The 21,335-nt window shown below is 25.9% G+C and overlaps 1 protein-coding gene across 3 annotated transcripts; it reads right to left on the bottom strand.

Moving 5' to 3' along the window:
• Positions 1 to 249: 249 nt before the first annotated feature.
• Positions 250 to 20,406, bottom strand: pbl (epithelial cell transforming 2 pebble). 3 transcript variants are annotated; one of them, XR_016190668.1, is made up of 19 exons: positions 19,745 to 20,406; positions 11,885 to 11,976; positions 11,695 to 11,813; positions 11,484 to 11,619; positions 11,210 to 11,419; positions 10,965 to 11,114; positions 10,110 to 10,400; positions 5,945 to 6,079; positions 5,581 to 5,875; positions 5,404 to 5,513; positions 5,102 to 5,290; positions 4,818 to 5,025; positions 4,569 to 4,729; positions 4,345 to 4,464; positions 4,124 to 4,277; positions 2,696 to 2,850; positions 2,540 to 2,625; positions 2,056 to 2,458; positions 250 to 1,061 (listed from the first exon to the last, which is right to left on the bottom strand). XR_016190668.1 is itself a non-coding variant. In XM_089221794.1 (19 exons), exons 1-19 carry the CDS (start codon positions 19,824 to 19,826, stop codon positions 957 to 959), a joined length of 2,994 nt encoding a protein of 997 aa, XP_089077920.1. In that variant the 5' UTR covers positions 19,827 to 20,404; the 3' UTR covers positions 250 to 956. The 3 variants fall into 3 exon arrangements, 2 of the variants coding, with proteins under 2 accessions (XP_089077920.1, XP_089077921.1); XM_089221794.1 differs by having other exon boundaries at positions 2,263 to 2,458; positions 19,745 to 20,404; XM_089221795.1 differs by lacking the exon at positions 10,110 to 10,400 and having other exon boundaries at positions 2,263 to 2,458; positions 19,745 to 20,399.
• Positions 20,407 to 21,335: the final 929 nt, after the last annotated feature.

The following is a 21,335-nucleotide window of genomic DNA, read 5'->3' as shown; positions in this document are numbered from 1 at the left end:
AAATCCCCATAAACATGCAAATGCATATAAATCCTGGTTCTACTAATAACTCATTAAACATTTTGCATTAATACTTATTATTTTACATTTTTTTACCATTATTATACCCATTATGTTTTAAAACCTTAGAGCAGGTAAAACAGTTAATGTTTAAAAACATTAAGTACTAACAGTATTACATAACATTTCTTTATAATTTTAACATGAAATATTTTAATAAAGGAATTAAGGCAAAGAAGGGTTCGACAATTGATAGCAATAATATAATAATATTTTATTAAATATTTATACTATTATTTTACATATAAAATGTAATTCATACATGAAGTTATTTTAATTTTGATTTCATACATTTTTCTCAAAAATCACAAAAATTGAATCGTCATATTTACATTTATACAATAAATTTAAAAATATATAAAAATATATAATCCCTAACACACACATAGTATACATAAAAGTTATTGTTTGAGCTTAAGGTAGTTAATGATCAAATACTTGAGCACCGTTTTGAGTTTTATGTTTTAAGATTTAAAAATAAAATTGTTCACATAAAATGTATGTAAATGTATAAATTCAGACTACAAAAGTATATACCATGGTAACTTTAAAATACTCAGTATAAAACCAAGTAAACATGTATGGTAAACATTTATTCTTGTAGAAATGGAATTTATGAAATGAACGATTGTTGACAATGAAGTAGGTATAGGATAAGAAAATTTTGGGGCAAGAATGTCTTGGGAAAAGTTGAAAACAACATTATTATACAAATCTTAAATACTAACAAAAAATGTAATAATAAAATAATTAATTTAAAAAAAATTTAAAATTGAGTTTTAAAACATAATTATTATAATAATATAATATAACTATCGATACTGACGGTTTAAAATCGAAACAAAATTTTTTGAGTTTCGAAAAGTGTTTACCAGGTATCGATAGGTTGTTGGACGCTACCTGGGCGCCGAAGATAGACTTAATATCGACGTTTTATTTTTTCTATTTGGCTGAACTGACAAAGGTGGCGATGGAAACGTATGGTCATCTGATGACATTTCCTAAAATAAAAAATAACTAAAATTCAGTACTTAAGAATATTGTAAAATATTATTACTATTATGATAACTGATATTATTTTTATTCTATTGTTTAACATAATAATATGATAATTTAAAATGTGAACAAAATTATTTCATGTAAAATGAAATAACTGAAAATATAACTAAATTACTAGCGATACAAAAGTTTAAACATAATGAACATTCAGGTACACTTATTACATATTATAAAATTAATGTTTAAAATTATAAAACCAAAGAAACAAAGTATAGTTGTTTAACATAATAATTAAACAATACGTCAATTGCATAAGTATGAGATTAAAATAATATCCAAAAACGAACATTTACAAAATTTTATAATTATAAAAAAATTGTGATTAATTTTAATGTTAGATATTTTAAAACAAATAAATCTGTTGTGGTGTACCAAACACTAAATAGCATGATTTTCAATAGTATTTTAGAAACTATAATACAAAAAATTACCCTGGAAATTAATAAAATTGAAATTGTTAAGTAATCATTAATAATTTATAGCAATAATTAATAAAATTTATTTTATTGGTTAGTCTTACATTATTTTTAAAAATTATAAAAATAATTTTTCTATTTTAAAATTATAAGTTTAAATAATGCTTGATACAACATACATTTTAAATACATCCCTCTTTTATAACCTCAACTACAATAACATAGTAAAATTTAATTATTTTTGTATAAAAAACAAGCAATTATATCTTTAAGAGGAAAAGCGATATTAACAAAGCCTTTCCAAAATTTATGTAATATGCAATATAATTGTATACAAAATAAAAATTGATTATAGCCCATGCTCATTATTTAGTACTTAATATGGTAGTACCTAAATAATAAAAGTAACACAACATACATGCATACATTCAACCATAAAAGGTCTTTACCCCATATATGGACATTGCAGGTTAATCGACACAATAAGCTGGTTCAACAAGTAAAGCAAATTGTCAAGTACCTTATTTATTTTATTGAGATCCAATAAGGTAAGATTTTTAATTAATTTTTTTTTATAAAGCAAAAGACTACACATGTTATCTTCTCCAAATGATCTCCGACTGAAAAATTAACTAGACATTCGCAATTTAGAATTGCGTTTGACATGTTTCTTGACTTTCGTTAGTGTACAACTACGTCTATAATTACGCTCATTTAATGGGCTCACATTTAAATTGGTGCACGATGCTAAATGCATATTGGCTAATTGAGTGGACGGAGTAAGGGCATGTGTACCCAGCCCTCCATTGTTAGTTAAGCTGAGAACAGGACTCATCATTGTAGACACAGCTCGTTTCAACTTGCTAGGAGTTTTATTAAAGCTTAATGCCCGTCCAACTTTAATGCGTGTTCTGCTTGCAAACCTGTACATCAAATAGGGAATTGTTAGTATATATACATATTTATATTAATTTTATACAATCAACATTATCATAATAATTTACTTGAAAGCTTTCCCAAGAGTACCAGTAGTAATTTCACTTGTATCAATGTCCAATTGCTGAGAGTCTAATGACACTAATATATTGCCCTAAATTCAATAAAACAAAGATTGAATAAATATTTATTAATGTTTCTTTCTAAACCACTCGCATACTTACAGAACACACGGTGTTGGCCACTTGTTGCGATATATTTTTTAAGAAAATATTTTTATGATTGGCACTGCAATTACTTCCAGTCATAGTGAATGTATATAATCGTTCTTTAAAGTCATGATTGTCAATAATCATTAATGAAAATGTATTACGACAGTCTGGAAAAAGAATAATTTGATATTACATAGAATTATTTAAAATATTAATATTACATCAGCCAACACAAAATCTATGGGAGCAATTTTGTTGACCAATGAATTAAATTAAATTAATTTTCTTTATATCTTATACATACTTGTAAAAATTAATAAAATAAAAATTATCATTAGTATTAATATCATGAGTCAATGTAACAAAATAAAATAGTTTCAGAAAACTTTGTTACCTACTTTGTTCAAATTTATATAAATTAATAATAATAAAATAACTAAAAATGAATTAGAAAATTTTTGTGAATTTTGTCAAAATATTCAAAATATTGGCATTCCGACAACATTTGTAAGTCACATCCCACAGTCCACTATTTATTTACCTGCCATGCAATTTTTTCATGCCCCATACACACAAACCAGTCGACTATTCTTATCAAGATATTTATATTGAGCTGTTAAATTTTTAGATTTGATCATTTTAATATTCAGGTCCAATTGTGGGAATTTAAATGTCTTTTGCGATTTTAAGCTTTCACGGAACCCAAGGGTTCCGCGGAACACAGGTTAAGAACCACTATCATACACTGTTTTAAATTGTTGTTTGGGGGATATTTAATAATTTATTAGTATAATAGGGTTATAATATAAAAATGATTATACTAGAATATGACAGATATGCGAGTATGTCACATTTTTCAGCAGCTAACAATTCATTGATAGGAAGTATACTATACCATGAAAGAAACCTAACCTACACATATGACGAAACAAAGGAAGCGCGATCATTTGGGTGCACGAGCCATTTTTTTTTTCTTAAATAATCAACAAGATAGCCATTCAGTGACTTAGTCCTAAACTTTAAGGTTGTATTTTACAAGAGGTGTTATTTTGAAATTTTAATTTTGAATTGAACTATGAAAATAATTAAATAATAAAATTTTACAAGATTATAACATCCTATAAAATTAAATCATAAAAATAATATTCAACAGAACAAAGACAATTGTGTAGGTTATCTTTATATTTGGTAGTAGGTCTACCTAATTTGTTCTGATATTAAAATTAGTGAAAATAAATGTCAACTTCTTAATGTAAATTAGGTATATTACACTTTTATAGAACATGTCAATTAATCAAGATATTGTGTTCTCTAAAAATATAATATTCATCCACACAGAGCTATTATATATAACATGATATACAGAAAGATAGAATTAGGAAAAAATTGATCTCTAAAATGTAGTTCTTCACTACAAATATTATAGAAGAGTTTATTTACCTTCAGTCTCTTTAATATCTATAACTTGTTTGATTATATTTAACGGCATCAATTTGATATGTTTATAAGATTTGGCACCACCATTTAATTTGTGTGAACCAGAATTTGGTTCTTTTGGACTTTTTCCATTAAATGATTTTCTTTTTTTACAGACCTAGAAATCAACAATCATCATATAACATTTTTATATACTCTTTGAAGAATCAATATAAAATTCTTACTTCGACAACATCTGAAAAAACAAATATTGTTAGATGATCCCCACGACCACTAAGATTATCACTTAACTCAACCACATCACATTTTGAAATAAAACTTCGATGTGAAGAAACTAAATGAGGCTAAAACAAAAAATGAAAATTGTTAAAATACTTGATGTAATACAAAACAATTAAACACAAATCTGAGTACCATTCTTAAAAAATACAATTAATAGTATACTCACAGGACAATTATCGATATCATTAAATATATCAAAAAGAACAACTTGACCTTCAGTTTTTCTTTTATCTTCATTAATATGAGTCATTACTTCACGTATACTCGCTAAGGCTGATACAAGGGCTTGGTGATCAGGATTATTCTTATCAGAATGTTTCAAAATATCTATAAAATATTTAATTATAGAATTTAAGTGAAAGGTTATGATGTTCTACGTTATAACAAACAATTTGAACCACTTCACAATACTCACCATTTAACAGTAGGCTAACGCTGGGTAAGCGTTGCACAGGTCGAATGAGAAGTTCTTGAAGACTCTGTCGACAACATTCGGGCCTTGTCTGACCGACCTTAAGGAAAGCATGAAAACGAGGTTTTGTTTGGTCACACTGTAATAACATCTCCCTTGTTTTTTCAAAAAAATTCACAAACGGTGGATAAGCTTTCACTAATTCGCTGGACTACAAAGTAATTAAAAAATTAAAAATTAAAAATATATTTTAATAGCAAAATCCAGAATTAAATGTGTAGCATTACATATTTGAGAAAAACACTGCCTATACTACTATCTTCTTGCCAAGATGTAGCAAGACACTTGAGCTCTTCTAACATCTCTTGATGTACTTGATAAATAGGTAAAACATTTCCAAATATAATTTTAATTTCTGTATTATTAAGCAAACAGTCTTCTTTGTCTATCATTTCTTCTAATGGTTCCTTGTACACCTAAGAACAAAATTTAAATTTAAATAATTAGCTGAATTAGGAAAATAAATAACTAGCACAATGAAAATTAAAAATAATTAATTAATAAATATAAATTAATAAAAAATTCTTACAGTAATTATTGTGTTTAACACTCCCACATAGTTAATCTCAGTTTGTAATAATTCAGAGAAAACTTGATATCGCGGGCTAAATGGTTTATCTTTTATAACTAAATCTGGATCTGGAAATTATAAATACAATCTAAATTCAAATACACTGCTATTGTAATATTATCACAAAATCTTTACCTTTTGGTAGTTTAAAGGGCGATGGATGATCTGGGCTGTTTGTGAAGTTTAAAAATGATCCACACGACAACCTTAGGCCATCAAGGGTATTGGCAGCTGATGACCGTCGTTTTGACGGCCCTGAACTGTTTGTTGGCGATGTTTCACCAATAGTTGCCACAGGTGTTGGACTAGGCCTTAACAAAGAACCCAAACGGTCTAAATGCCTTTTTCTTTTGCGTGCACGAGAAGAAGAACTTAATGTCAATGTAGATGACATAACACGAGTAGATGTAGGTGTGTTGGTCGCATTTAACTAAACCAATATAAGTTGCATGGGTTTAAAACAAGTTAAATATTAAGAAATTTTAAAACAAGTTCCTACATTGGTTAATAAATATTCTTTAGTTAAGGCGCAACTCTGGTATTGTACAGATGTCCAGAACCATGCTTCTTTCAGGATTTCAGCATTGTTCTTCTTCACAGGAGGAATCGAATCTAATGAAGATTCATCAACAACCTAAAAATATGTTATAAATAATACATTAAGTATGATGACTAACAAAAATAGATTTTATTATTATTAGAGAGCAATATTTTTTTAATATTTTTTTATTGGTATGAAATTTAAATTTAAAAAAAAAGTTAAATATTATTAAAAAGTGTATAATTTTGACTTATATTTAATATTAGAAGTTTTTTTTAATAATATCAAAATGTTATCACTTTGCCTCCTCTAATAAATTCAAATAGTCACACAGATCATTTTTCCAAACATTAATATTTTGGATAGAACTAATGTTTTAAGACAACTTTGTCATACATACAACATAGAACAATATATCAATTTTATGAATTATTTTTTTGTTGACAAAATTATTCTTTAACAAAATTTAAATTAGCATAATTGTTTAAAAATATATAATCCATAACATTTTTATTAGTTTTTAATAATGGTTTACTTGATAAATACAAGTGCTAATAGTTTACTGGAATTTATTGAATGATTTTTGAATATTTATAAATAATGTAAACATAATACAGTGTCCCATAAGGATTTATTCATTGTGATAACTTACAAAATAATGGAGATATCAAAATTCTGGTTTTATAATAAGATTCACAGGGATAAGAACTACAATTATTAAATTTATTTTAATGCTTTTGTAAAAAATTTAAAAAATATATATTTTATTCAATTATTTCCAAAATAATTGACCATAGCCATTTTGTAGAGTATATTTTTCTTAAAATATTGACGTTTCAAAATTTTATTTTCATTAATTCCCTGATTATTAGTATTTTTTCTAGTTTTGAAGGAATAAAATACAATTATAACTATTAGGAACACTGAAAGTATTGGGCCGGCCTTATGGGAATGCACGCGTGCCGGTGGGTAACATAACAGCGTTAAATAATTTGCAATTTTTCTCAAAACTAAAAAAAAAATTAAAAACCAGGAAATTAATGTAAATAAAATTTTAAAACGTCAATATTTTCAGAATAATTAACTCTACAAAATTGGTATGGTCAACTATTTTGGAAATAATTAAATAAAAAAATATATTTTTTTAACTATTTTACCATAACATTGAAATAAATTAAAATATGAACTAATTGTAGTTCTTATCCCTGTGAGTCTTATTACAAAACCAGAATTTTTATATTACTATTATTTCGGGAGATATCGCAATGGGTAAATCCTCATGGGACACCTTGTATTTGCGAAAAACACAATTTGTTTCTCAACTATATAAAATATACATATACCAAAAATTAAAAGAAAAACTGCTGACGAATAAAAATGTTTTAATGAAAATAAAACTGAATAAAATTTTAAATTATTTATATCGTATGTATTATTAGTTATTACCTAATCAGCAAGAATATTGATAAACTAAAAACATAATACCACATTATTTTTTGTTAAACTGAATAATTATAAAGTCAAATTGTAAAGCACCAAACCACACGCAAACATGAAAACCAATTTTAGACATATCCAATGAGAATGAAAAAGTAGACTATTTTTAATCTGAAGACAGATCTGAAATTGAGATTGTAAGCTAATGAAGTGAAATTCACCTTTTTAATGATTTTAATCAATTTTTATTAGACAATCATTCTCTACGGTTCCCCATTAAACAGCTAATACATGTAATGTGCCATACCCATGTGTGTGTCTGTCTTACAAGTATGTACATACCAAATTTATGTTCAGCAAATCACGTTTAGTTCTGTTATTTTAAGAATTAAAGTGAATTGACTTCTTCTTAAATTAAAAGGGAAGAACATTATCTGTGTTTTTAAGATGGTTCAATTTTATATCAAGTTTCTGTATACAATATAGTGTAAATTAAAAAAACTCATAACACACTTAAAAACTGAACTATTGTAAAATCCCAACATACAAACACAGATGATTATCTTACTTTTAAATTTTATAAGAAGTGAATTCACTTTAATTTTTGAACTAATGAAGTTAAAGTGATCTGCTGAGAGTAAATTTACTGTGTTGCGTACTTGTAAGATGGAGAAAACGCACGCAAGTATAGTGTCCTCTTAAACACAATATACAAATTAAATAGAAGACTTCATAGTTAATTAATACTTAAAACCTATAGTAAATATTGTAGTTAAGAGGACGTCTAACCCGCCTGTGTTGTCTCTGTCTTACACACGTACAACCTAGCAAATTATCGTTTGCTAGTTTCAATAGGGTATTGTCAGTTTTGATATTAGAGTGAATCCATCTACTATCAAACTTTTAGGTAGAAACATCATCTGTGTTCTCTCGTTGGTTTTTACAAAATTTTAATTTAAGTGAGTTATGAACATTTTAAAATATTCATAATTTACATACCCATAACTCACTTAAAAATTAAAATATTGAAAAAACCAACGAAAGAACACAGATAATGTTGCTACCTAAAAGTTTGATAATAGGTGGATTCACTCTAATATCAAAATTGACAATACCCTATTGAAACTAGCGAACGAACATTTCCTATGTCGTACGTGTGTAAGACGGAGACAACACATGCGGGTGCGAAGTCCTCTTAATAGCTTGTTAAAAATTATAAATAATGTTAATGATATAAAAATTAAGCATAATTAATAGCGATGCAATGTTAATTTTATATATTATGTTAGTGATAAACAGAGCTATGAATCATATTGCAGCAGCTCAAATGTTCACAATTTGAAATCCAAGGAGAAAAAATAAAATAGAGTTAATGAATATAATTTAATATGTAAACACGACATCATAATATGTGTGTTTAGGGATAAATGTAAAAAGCATGGTTTGTTTTTTATGTATTCATTTTTCCTACAGCCACAAACCATTAAAATAAGTTAACAATCAATTAGAAGAGAATATTAAAGAAGTTGTAGTTTTTATATTTTTATAAAATTTTATTTTTAAATATTAAAAGTATAAATAAATAGAACTGGATATACTTAATTTTTCTTTAATATCACCTTTTTATGTTTAAGGACATTCAACAATATCAATTTAATTTTTATTGGGCATTTCAATAATACACTACACAATTGTATAACTAATAGACACTTTACCAAAACTCTATTCATTATATACATTAAAATTATTTAAAACAAAAAATAAGATAATCGAATTTTCATGATTGTAAAAGAAACATTAGGAATGTCCAATCTTAAATAATTTAGAGATACCAAGATAAAAAAAAGTAGTAATTATGGATGAAGTCCGGTCTTAGTATTCATCAGTCTTTAAGAACAAATAATATCGACAGATGATTTATTGATACTGGTTCATATACTGTATCATACATACACTGGTTTTAAACATTTTTTCTCTATCAAAAGTGCAACTTTAACCAAATAGTGGTTTGACTGAAATAATGATCAAACATTTTATTTTGTGCATCATGCATTCATGCGTGTTATATTTAAAACTTGTTATTGTTATTAGCAGTTTATAGAACTTAATTCAATTAATCCAAAAATAGTTAGTTTAATAATTTGAATGAACAAAAAAAGAATATTTTAATTTTCAATTACAACAAAATACTTGTATATTATTTTGTTTTTAATCAATCTGGTTAATTTTTCAAACTTTAGTTACATACATTATTATTTACTGTTTAATATGTTTATTTGTTAAATAACAGAAAAAAAAATACTATTTTAAATTATCAGGTTTATTTCATAACTAAAATAATAAATTTATGTAGTTTTAGACATAATGATTAATTAATGTTAGTTTGATTATAAAGTAAAAAGAGCAAAACTATTAATATTGTTTAGATATTATAGAAACAAACTAAGCAATATTCAATTGAAATGTACAACTAAACTAACATTTTTATTTAAATTAAGACCATCAATTAGGTATTTATACCAGAATTTATGATTATAGGTTAGGTAAAATTCAAATTTTTTAAATTAATTTATTAATACCATAGGAATATTATTATTTTACCTAATACATTTTTCATTTAGTATTTACTTTTATACTAGTGTACAAAATGTTTTATATTTTTTAAATTAATGTCAAAAATATATACCAAAGTTTGATCGGTTTGATCCAAACATGCTGACATAGGATTGGGATGTTTAAACAAAAATTCATCGCAATCCATGTCTAAAGATTGAAGGCGAATCTTCTTGGTTTCATGTGACAAATTTCCACCATCTACCACACTCAGTGTTCTTTTTAACCCCCCATTTCGAGTATTAGGACTTGAATCCTCTTTATCAAATGCTTGAATTAGATTTTTAGGAGCCAAAACACCTCGTAAACACGGTGTTGTATTTGGATCTCGGTCGCCTAAAGGACTAGAACCTTCTTTTGTAACCTGACATGCAAACAGAAAAAACATAACACCAACAAACACAAAATGTTAAAAAAAAATAGCCTTGTTCTGTAAAATTAAAAATAAATAAGCAAAAATTTGTTAGCAAACCCCATCAATATTTTGCATGTATACATAATACACGTTATCTATGCACAACATTAAGGTTAGTAGTCTTGTGCACAGCAAAAGCAATACAGTGAAACTTTCATATAGTGAAATAGCAAAAAAAAACAAAAAAAATTGTGATATAGAGAAATTCATTAAAAAAATTACAACAACATTTTGTTAAATGAAAGTTTCACAGTATTATTATAAATACAGATTAAAGCAAAAACATGAGTTTTGCCCAGGTTTCTGTCATATAGTTGTGCTTTAGATCAAATTCAGAATCCGTCTCAGAGTTTTCTGTTAATATTAGGAATAAATTTAGATATATCATGAATAAATAATTTAATTAATTCAACTTTGGCCATTATTTTGTTGTCTTAACAGTATGATACAACACACCTTATACATTTATTATAGTTTCCCAGTGCAAAATCAAAATATTCAAATAATATTTACCAGATGAGTACATTCTGTATCATTTTCATCGCTTATTGGAGTCCCCCCATTTTGTAACAAAACATCAACCATATGTGATCGCTCTTCTTCCGTGAACCCTGAAAAACATATTTTGGCTCCATGGAATGGTTTTAGCTTGTGTTCTGAAAACTATTTTTTTTTTTTTTTGAAATTTAAAATATTCTTCATAACTATTGACAAATTTAAACAAAATATGTTTGGCTTTCATATACTTAAATACTTACGAATGATGAATTGATTGCTTTGAAGTCTATTTCATCGCGTCTCTCCCATGCTGCATGAAGCCACGAAGATCCAATAACAGGAATTTCATGCAAATATGCATATTGGGATTTAGCACTACATGCATAACCAGACACCAAATGAGTAGTTTTGTAATTAATACTTTCTCGAAAACTACCACCCATCCAACGGATCAAACTCAGAAGACGTGCCTGAATGATAAAACAAATATATGAAATATAATTTGATTAGATTAATAAATTATATAACAAATACCATTTCATCTCTCTTTTGAATTCCTGTAACACTGACAATGGCACCAACAAGAGCATTGCAATAACGATGGCGATTAATGCCCTGTAAACCATTAGGGCTTTCGGCCAATTCCAGTAAAGCTGGACGGCCAAGAATTCTAAATACAACGTTGAATGAATAATTGTTTTTAATATATTTAAAATCATGAATTAAAAAAATTAACTTAACACACCTAAAACATGGTCGTTTGACTGCAAGTTCTTCAAATAAAGTGGTGACCAGGATATCATTTTTTTCCAATAAATTTACATCCGATAGATTTTCTAAGTATTTAATAGATACATTTAATTTCTAAAAAGAAAAGTGATATTTTTATAAATTTATAATACATATCATAAAAACATAATCTAAAACTATTTTACCTTAATAGCTAATAATACATCTGAATCAGAAGAATATATTTTTTCCAAATAAATATTAAAATTTGACAACTCGGATTCCAAACTTGAAACACCTGAAAAAAGTTTTAATTGTAAAAACACCAATAAAAATCATCATTTATAACTTAAACTAATTTATTTATTTATAAACCCTATGTCATTTGTACTACTTTCTTATTTAGGTAAGTTACTTATAACAATGACTCATTACACTTTTCATAAAAATAAGAAGATATGCCTAATATAAAATATAATATTTTTTTAAGTACTTATGAGTCAGAACTCAGGGAAGTATAAACTGGGGAGGAGGGAATTTTATTTAACATTAAAAATCAGAAGATATGGTAATTTACACATTTAATCTTTAATTTGTGTAACCAATAGGTATATGAACGCATATTATGTTATTTGCGTAAAACAATAACAAACAACATGTAGGTAACTTGTGCCAAGCCTAAATATTAAATTTAGTAATCTGCGCCATGACAGAAAACAAAATGGTATAAGTAATCTGCGCCACACTTACAATTTCAATGAATAAAAGTCATCTGATAAATCTTCCAAGCTCGTATCAGCTATAACACATTAGACTTAAATGAATAACATTTACTTTTTATCATAGATGTAAGACTATTTTTTTCTAAAGCGTTAAAAAATCAAAAAATCATAAAACGTTTAACATAACAGAAACTTAAACAAAATTATACAATTTAAATAACATACTCTAAAAACACAACATGAGAAATGTTTAAAAACTTAAACTATTAAAAAAACAAATATTATAATAATAACTGGGATAATAACATTTAATTTAATTAATAAAAATGTTGAAACGGATAGGTAAGACGGTGACATTGAAGTGATTTATTTTTATTTTTAAAATGTATTTTATAAGATATGTTAAACTTGAATTAAATGTTTTAAAAAATATTTATATGATATTAAAATAAAATGTATACCATGAAGGTATAATGAATTTCAGCATATTTTTATTTATTTTTGCACAAATTACATACACTTTCATTTTTATATCTAAATCAGAATTGGTGCTATAAATCAAAATTTTTTGGAGGACTTATATGATATATAGTTTTATTATCTATACTAATTCTTATATCTAATGATATTATATTCTAACCATACAGAATAAAAAAAAACATAAAAGTATAATGTATTTTTTATATAATATAATATGATAATTAATATTTAAATTACATTTTATTAATTTTATAAAGATTAGGCAAGTACTACAGTGTAATGAACTATATCATAATAATAATAATAATAATAATAATTGTACAGTAAATATGTATTTTAAATGCCTATTATAAAAACATCAGATCCATTGATTTTATTGTAATTAAAAAAAAACACTAATAGATCACTTATATTTTATATTAGTCATCATCTTGTTAACTTGAATTAATCTACTTAATTAAATATTGTATTATCATGAACCACTTGATTCTATCATTTGAGATATTTTTCCTACTCAACTCAGAACAGAAAAATGTTATCATTTATCATATAATTTGAGCATTTTTTTGATAAAATACTGAAAAAAAATACCTAAGTACATTTTTTTAAATATTAACTGTTTTTTTAATAAGTAATAGGCAATATTTTTTAATATCTATTTTACCTCTTATAATATTTAATACTAATGTATAAAATAACAATAATATTAATATTTAAAATAAAATAATTTATACTTAAGTATTTGCATATCAACAATGTTGTATGAACATAATTTAAATTATGTTAATTTCTGAAAAGTTTAAAAAACAGAAGAGTAATGATCTACAAAATGAATTTAACCTACTGTAGTACTAATGCATAATAGTAAAATAAATTACTTGATTTTTTTAAAAGTATGAACATTATTGTTTGAAAAATGCCAAAAAATATTTAACAGAACAAGACATTTTATTTTCGTCAATATTTCAGGACATTTTTCCCACCAAAAAATTTTAATTTTTCAATTTCTATGATGGTGTAAGGTTAAGTATAAAATTTTCAAGCCTTTGATAGTCTAAAAAAATGTTGAAAAAATTCAAATAGCTATAAACAACCTAAGATTAGCGTAAATATTTTGAAGAATACATTGTATAAAAAAACAATAATTTTAGTTTTAGTCCAAGTTTCTTCCGTTAGTATTTTTTGAATCTCTCCAAATTAACAAAAAAACGCTAGAGGATAAATTTATAAAGTATACATTTTTAAGAACCATGCCGCCAATATTTGAAAAATAATTGCTCATAAAAAATATGCAAGCGATTGCACTGCAATGTTTACTTATTTTTGTGATTTTGTTAAATTTTGTAAAATTTTAAGCTTTAACATACTTAAAAAAAATTTTTTATCAATTTTCTTTTAATTAGGTACCGACAAGTTACAATTTGTTACCAAAATTGAAAAAGTTGTACTATTTTATACAATTAATTTTCCAAATTAAATAAATTGTTAGGTTCTTTTGGTATCACCGAGGGTATCCCTTTTAAGAAAATATCTACCTATAGCCTGTTTCAAAGTAGAACATACTAGACAGTGACCTATTATGTCCAGCTGGGTGTATCTAAAAAGTGTGCAAAACTGGTGTATTCTACTTTGAGACAGACTACAGATTATACTTATTGTAATGAATGCACTACAATATAAAGTACATTGTTCAATTGGCTTCAAACCTTGAAATAATCTTTAAAATGTAACATTATCAGTACATACTTAGTTTTCAAGTATTTTATTTGCATATGACAATTTCTGATTTGATATATATATATATATACAGGGTGTTCTACAAGGATTTACCCATTGTAATATCACCCAAAATAATGGAGATATCTATTTTGTAATAAGAATTACAGGGATGAGAACTACAATTATTACATTTTTTAATTTACTTCAATGTTTTAGTAAAAAGTTAAAAAATGTATTTTTTTTATTTAATTATATCCAAAAAATTGACATTTCAAAATTTTATTTTCATTAATTCCTTGATTTATAATTTTTTTTTTAGTTTAAGAAAAATTATGAATCATTTAAATTTAACACCGTAGTGTTGTCAAACATGACGTCCACTGTATTACGCGCATTATCATAAGGCCGGCCGATCATTTTCAGTGTGCCTAGTTATAATCACATTTTATTTCTTCAAAACAAGAAAAAATATTAAAAACTAGGAAATTAATGAAAATAAAATTTTGAAATTTCAATATTTTCAGAAAAATTAATTCTAAAAAATGGCTATCTTCAATTTTTATGGTTTTTTATAATTTAAATGATTAAATAAAAAAATATATTTTTAAAATTTACTAACAAAACATTAAAATAAAATAAAAATGAAATAATTGATTTTTTATCCCTGTGAGTCTTATTACAAAACCAGAATTTTGATATCTCCATTTTTTTGTGAGATATCGCAATGAGTAAACCCTCGAGGGACAGTAGGGACATCCTGTATACTTATACCTATTATTTAAATTAATATCATTTATACAGTGATTCGAATAAATATTAGTCTCAATAAATTAGTTATGCAATTATATATAAATACCTACCTTATTTTAAATATTTATTATTACTATTGAGTATTGACCTATTGAACATTATTAAAAAATAAATAGGTATAAGCTTATTGGTCATTCAATTCACCAATGTCATATTTGAATAATATTGCTAGTAACTCATAAAATCAAAATATCTGATTAATAATAAATCGAGAAATTGTCTAGGTGTCATATGAAATGAAAGTAAATAATTGGGTTCCTAATACTTATTTAAAAAGTACCTACCTTCAACAAGAGTTGATATTTTGGTATCCATCTTGATAAAATAAATAAATACCTACTTGAATATAATTTTTTTTTTAAATATGTAACACATACAACTTAATTTGTTTAGGACTTTATAATAACAATTTTTAAAAGAAATAAGCATTAAGATCTATTTCAAAAGAAAATTGTTCACAACTAAGTTGTAATGTCTTAACATGCTAATCACAAAACAATTTTATCATTTGACTGGAACATTAATATTCATTATACTAATTTTGTATAAATCAACAGATTTGTTTATTTTAGTAATGGAATAAAATAAAATTGATAATAAAATTACTATATTATTTTTTATTTGCACATCAATAATTAAAATTGGTATATAAGGATTCATTATTATAATTTTTGAATGCCGGGAACCATAAAGAATCTCTAAACGTTTAATAAATCAATAGTGAGCTAATGGTCTCTTTAAAACCCATTTAAACATGATTGGTTCATTAAATTAATCAATTTCTTTAATATGCAAGTCTGCATAAGCATAGTAAATATCTATTTAGTGACTGTTTACCAATAAATATTTATTCAATCTTAATCAAACTAATTATCTATTACAATAGAACATAATTAACTTGACACATTTGTAAGTCTATTTTTCAAATAAACAGGACATGAATAAGTTATACAATTCTCTAAATAATAAATACATTTATAAGCATTGCATCAATAACTACACTTAATGAATTATTTTTTAATAATTACCTAGAAAATACTTACACAAATTTGATGAAATTGAAACTATTTTTTCAAAAAAATATTTAGGCTATAATTTTTATTCAAACTTTAAGTATATTAGGTATAAACAGATAGGTGCCTAACTAAATGTAGTATGTATTTAATGTAGGTTACAATAATTATTTTCCTGTCAATAATTTTTATGTTAGGTATTGATCAAAAAATTAATGTAACAAATTCAGAATTTTTTTTTTGAGGCATGTGAATAATTGGAAAATTTTATTTTATTTAATGTTTAAAAGAAACACTCTATAAGTTTAACCTACATTGATAATTTTAAAGTATTAATAATTGAGTGTAAATTGCACATTATAGCAGCGTTCGGGGAAAAAATTCAAAATAATCAATACCTATTACAATGCCGATGAAAGTTTAAAAAATTGCATTAAAATTCATAATCAAACACAGACATTTTAAACTTAGGCACATAGCCAAATCAATATTTGACTGTTGCAACTCACTGAGCAGTTTAATTAATTGATAGTTTACCTACAATTTAAAAAAATAATAAAACATTCAATTTTTTCCAATTTCACATTGAAATGTTTAAAAAAACATTCCCTTTATTAGGAATTGTTACCCGAAAACGGGACGGTAAAAAATAATTCATATTACTCAGATAAAATAATATTGTTTTAAATTTCAAGGATAAAATAATAAATTAAATCTCTATAAAATATTATTTTTCTATAAACACAAAGAACTTAACAAATAATTGCAAAATGAAAACTTTGCCACTACAGATAAGAAATTCTTATGAAGTACTAGTCATGCTTTTTGGAATTTAGACATCAATATTTCAATTTTAATTCTACTATGTACCTATTCTATTTATTCCTACCATTATCATTAACTTCATTTTTTATTAAATGCATACAATGTTATTCCGTGTTATTAATTAGATAGATTTATAAAGTAATTATATCTGTGCAATGGATGGTTATTATCAAGAGAATTTATTGGGGATAATAGGACACCACACCCACAAGAGTTGTCTAGGTACGTCTAAAAAAACAAAACATACAACATGAAAAATGTTATGTTAAAAACAGTTTATTTTACTCCATTATAATCAAAATTATATTTAATTGGCTCATTATAAAATTTAAAGGTAAGATTATTATTTAGAGTATCTCTGAGGATTTCATTGATATTATTATTTTTAAATAATTTATAATCATTTTAAAATGGACAAAAAATGTACATTTTTAAAAGTTTATTAGGTACAAACCAGGTAATACTAACTTTTCAATAAAAATATCAATAAAAGCCTCAGAGATACTTTTGATTATAATCTGACATTTAAATTTTATAACCGGTGAATTTACTCTAATTTTAGAATTTACTGAGTAAACTGCATTATTGTTAATATAAAAAGTGCAATGTTGTATGTTGTATGTAGGTTATATTATAATATAAATATTATTATAATTATATAAATCATATATTCCGAGACATAATCCTACTCATAATCAAATAACCAACAGCAATTTCAATGATGAAGTATAGGTACCAAGCTTTATATTACATTATTATTAAATTAATAGGTAATTGAAAAGGTAAAAATAATATCTAGTACCTAATATAAAAATAGTATAAACAAATAATAATGCAAATATAACATAATGTATCACAGTGCCTGAGCGGTACCCATTACAATAATAATATAAAGTGTTATAAAACTTGTACAAACTGAAATTGAACAAAATATTATGAACAATACTTTTAAGTTAATCAGTTATTACTGTTATTTTAACCTGACATTTTATGGTAAAATACCAATAGGTACATATATTATTTTTAAAGTCTTTTTTTTTTTGAATTGGTGGGTTACCTAATATTAATTCATAGCACATTTCATGATAAATTAAAGATATACAAATCATTCTTATTTACATCCATAATTTATTATTTTTCAAAGAACTAGAATCTATTAACACCTATCTTGTAACACATATTTTATACCAACATAGGTAGGTACATTAAATGTTAGGCCCGGTCGTGACTAAAATACATTAGTCTGAAAAATAAGTTTCTGACATTGTCGTCAACTTTTAAAATACTTAAGTTTAAACATTTAAAGGTTATTGATTTCCCACCATACCTAATTTAAGTTAACTTTGGTTATGCACAAACATAAAAAACATAAATTCATTTCAACAGTTACCTACATACATATCAATCTAAATATTTTTGAATAGTTGAAAATACATTTTAGCTATTAGGGTAATTTTCATTTTTATCATATTTTACTAGGTATTTTTTTGTATTTTTGTTAAATAATTAAGATTTAATAAAAACTCATTTGATATGAAAGAAACAATAAACAATAATTAAAAATACTAATAAATAATTATTTTTATACTTATGCTCATTATGAATAGGTTTTCACTAATATACATTTAGTACTAAATAATAAATGTTATTAAAAATGTTCTAAGCAATACTTTTAAATAAAGCTACTAAGTACTAACGAAATTGCAATGGGTATACTTCAATTTAAGTTTTTGTCGGTAATTTTATTACACAATACACATACAATTAAAACAAAATAATATTTTCTTCCGTTTTTGTGTCATTTTTATAATAGGTATGACATGTTACATTGTATGTCACTTAAATAGTAACTTTTTAGACTTAACGAAATATACATATTCTATAAATAATTAGCAACACTCAACGTCCAGCTCACATGTATTTTTCTTTTTGCTTGACAAGTGGAAAAATATAAATTGGCATATTTCCAAAAATCACACGAGGGGATACAGTTTAACGCATGACCTACGAATAGGGTCTTCAACTTAGCCTAGTTGTCGAAGGTACAAAAACGACCAAAATAGATTAAATGTTTAATTTAGTTTTAGTTTTTATTTCAAACCTACATTTTATTTTTTATTTTTTTAACGAATAGTGAGACAGAAGAGAACTAGGCACCTATTGATGATACCTAATATAACAATTAATTAACATAAAAAAATTAAAAATTCAACTTGGTCGACGCAACCAATTATTAAGAAATGTTAATTAATTATAAACCGTTAGTTGTTATCGTGCGATTGGACACAACAAATCGACAACTATCTCCTAATGTTCGCTTGACAGTTGTCAGAGAATACTCCTACTATTCATTAGGTAGTGCCTGCCGACAACCTTATCTACATAGTAATGCACTAATGCATTAGACATGAACCGCCTCAAAAGGTAAACAAAATTTTCCGTAGTTAAGAACGTCTTAATGGACCTTATCGATTAAAACAAGTTGACGTTCACTCACTTTGCGCCTTCATAAGTTCCTCCTCGAGATCGCAATTATTGTTGTTGTGGTTTTTCTGTCCGGTTCCGTTCGCTGCCGACATCGTGGGGTGTTCTGGAGATTATTTCAATGCGACCATTTCAGTTTTTAGAGCCCGCGACACATCACGCCACGACGGATAAACACAAACTAACGGAAAACCGTAATAATTTTTAAATAAAAGTCAACACTATCAACAGATGTACCCAACAACGATACGAGGAGCAAAAAAAAGGCAGAGAACGACAGAACGAAGACTGTTACAACTGACGAAGCGAGCAAAAAAAAAAAAAAACGTAAAACCGAACGGGGAAAAATAATAATAATAATAATAATAACGAACAGAAAAGTACACGCGCACGCACGCGCCACACGCTATCTCGCTCACACAACGCCAACTACATTGCATTTATTATTACTATTATTATCATTATTATTGTGTCGGGTCGGCTCGCGCACCCACGCGGCAACGGTGACGAAGTGTACAATAATAATTAATAATAGAAAAACGGTTGATATCGCGATATTGCTGTTTCAATTTCAATGTTAATCGCCGTGCCGCCGTGGTTAAAGACGGGCAAAGGGGCAAAAACACGCGCGCGGCAGAACCACAGAACGTCAGAACAGGTGAAACGCCGCCGGTTGAAAATCGTTCTCATTGGTCAGTGGACCGGAGCTGTCTGCAGCAGCAGCTGCCTGCGACACCAGCTATGTAGTTCCGTCCGCCAGTGTAATGTCTGACGCGGATCCGGTGATAATAAAATATGATAAAATTGCATTTTTATCATTTATCATCGTCGTTATCAATTATATAATCAAGGTCGATTCCTATTTTCGCAATAACTGCCATTTTGTTGACGCCGTTGACGGCCATTTTTTTTTCAAATTTGAAATTTAACTGCACCCCACAGTAAATAAATTTATATTTTACCATATTAAATAACACTATAAGTCTATAACTGTACCTTCTAACTACAAGCTATGACCTACTTGATTTTGATAACATTTAAAGTGTCGGCGTACCAGTGTACCGGCCAGATTTCTGGGGCAAAAACTGCTTTCCTCTAATTACCGAAAAGTATCCAATCATTGGTATATTTCGCCCATAGAATAATTTACCTGATTTTACCTACATTTTAACAATACTCCTAAAACTTTATATTTATTAATAATAATAAAATTTCATTGAAATTTAGATAATTATTTTTATATTTATATTTTAAAAACAATTCACTAAATCTCAAAATTTGTGATTGATCCAGTAGCGTAATTTGAAGGAGTGGCTAAGTGGGCTAAGTTCCTATGTCTGCTTGCAAAAGCAATCCAATTATTGGACTAGTTGTAAGTGAAACAACAATTCTATAATATTTTTAATTTTGAATAATGTAATATGGTGCAAGTACAATAAAACTATTTTTATAATAATAACTAATAGGTATTAATAGTTTTTAAGTTGAAAATATAGACTCCGATACCATAGAAATTCTAAAAACAAAATGATATTGTCTACAAAAATGTTAGAGCAAATTAGATTCTGAGCAAAGCAATCTATAGTTTTGGTTCAGTTTATTGC

The sequence above is a fragment of the Diuraphis noxia genome, unplaced genomic scaffold, assembly GCF_037042655.1.
Source record: "Diuraphis noxia isolate RWA-SAM2 unplaced genomic scaffold, SU_Dnox_SAM2 contig0003, whole genome shotgun sequence".
In the NCBI taxonomy this organism is placed as follows: Eukaryota; Metazoa; Arthropoda; class Insecta; order Hemiptera; family Aphididae; genus Diuraphis; species Diuraphis noxia.
This window is presented reverse-complemented; position numbering and strand designations above follow the sequence as displayed.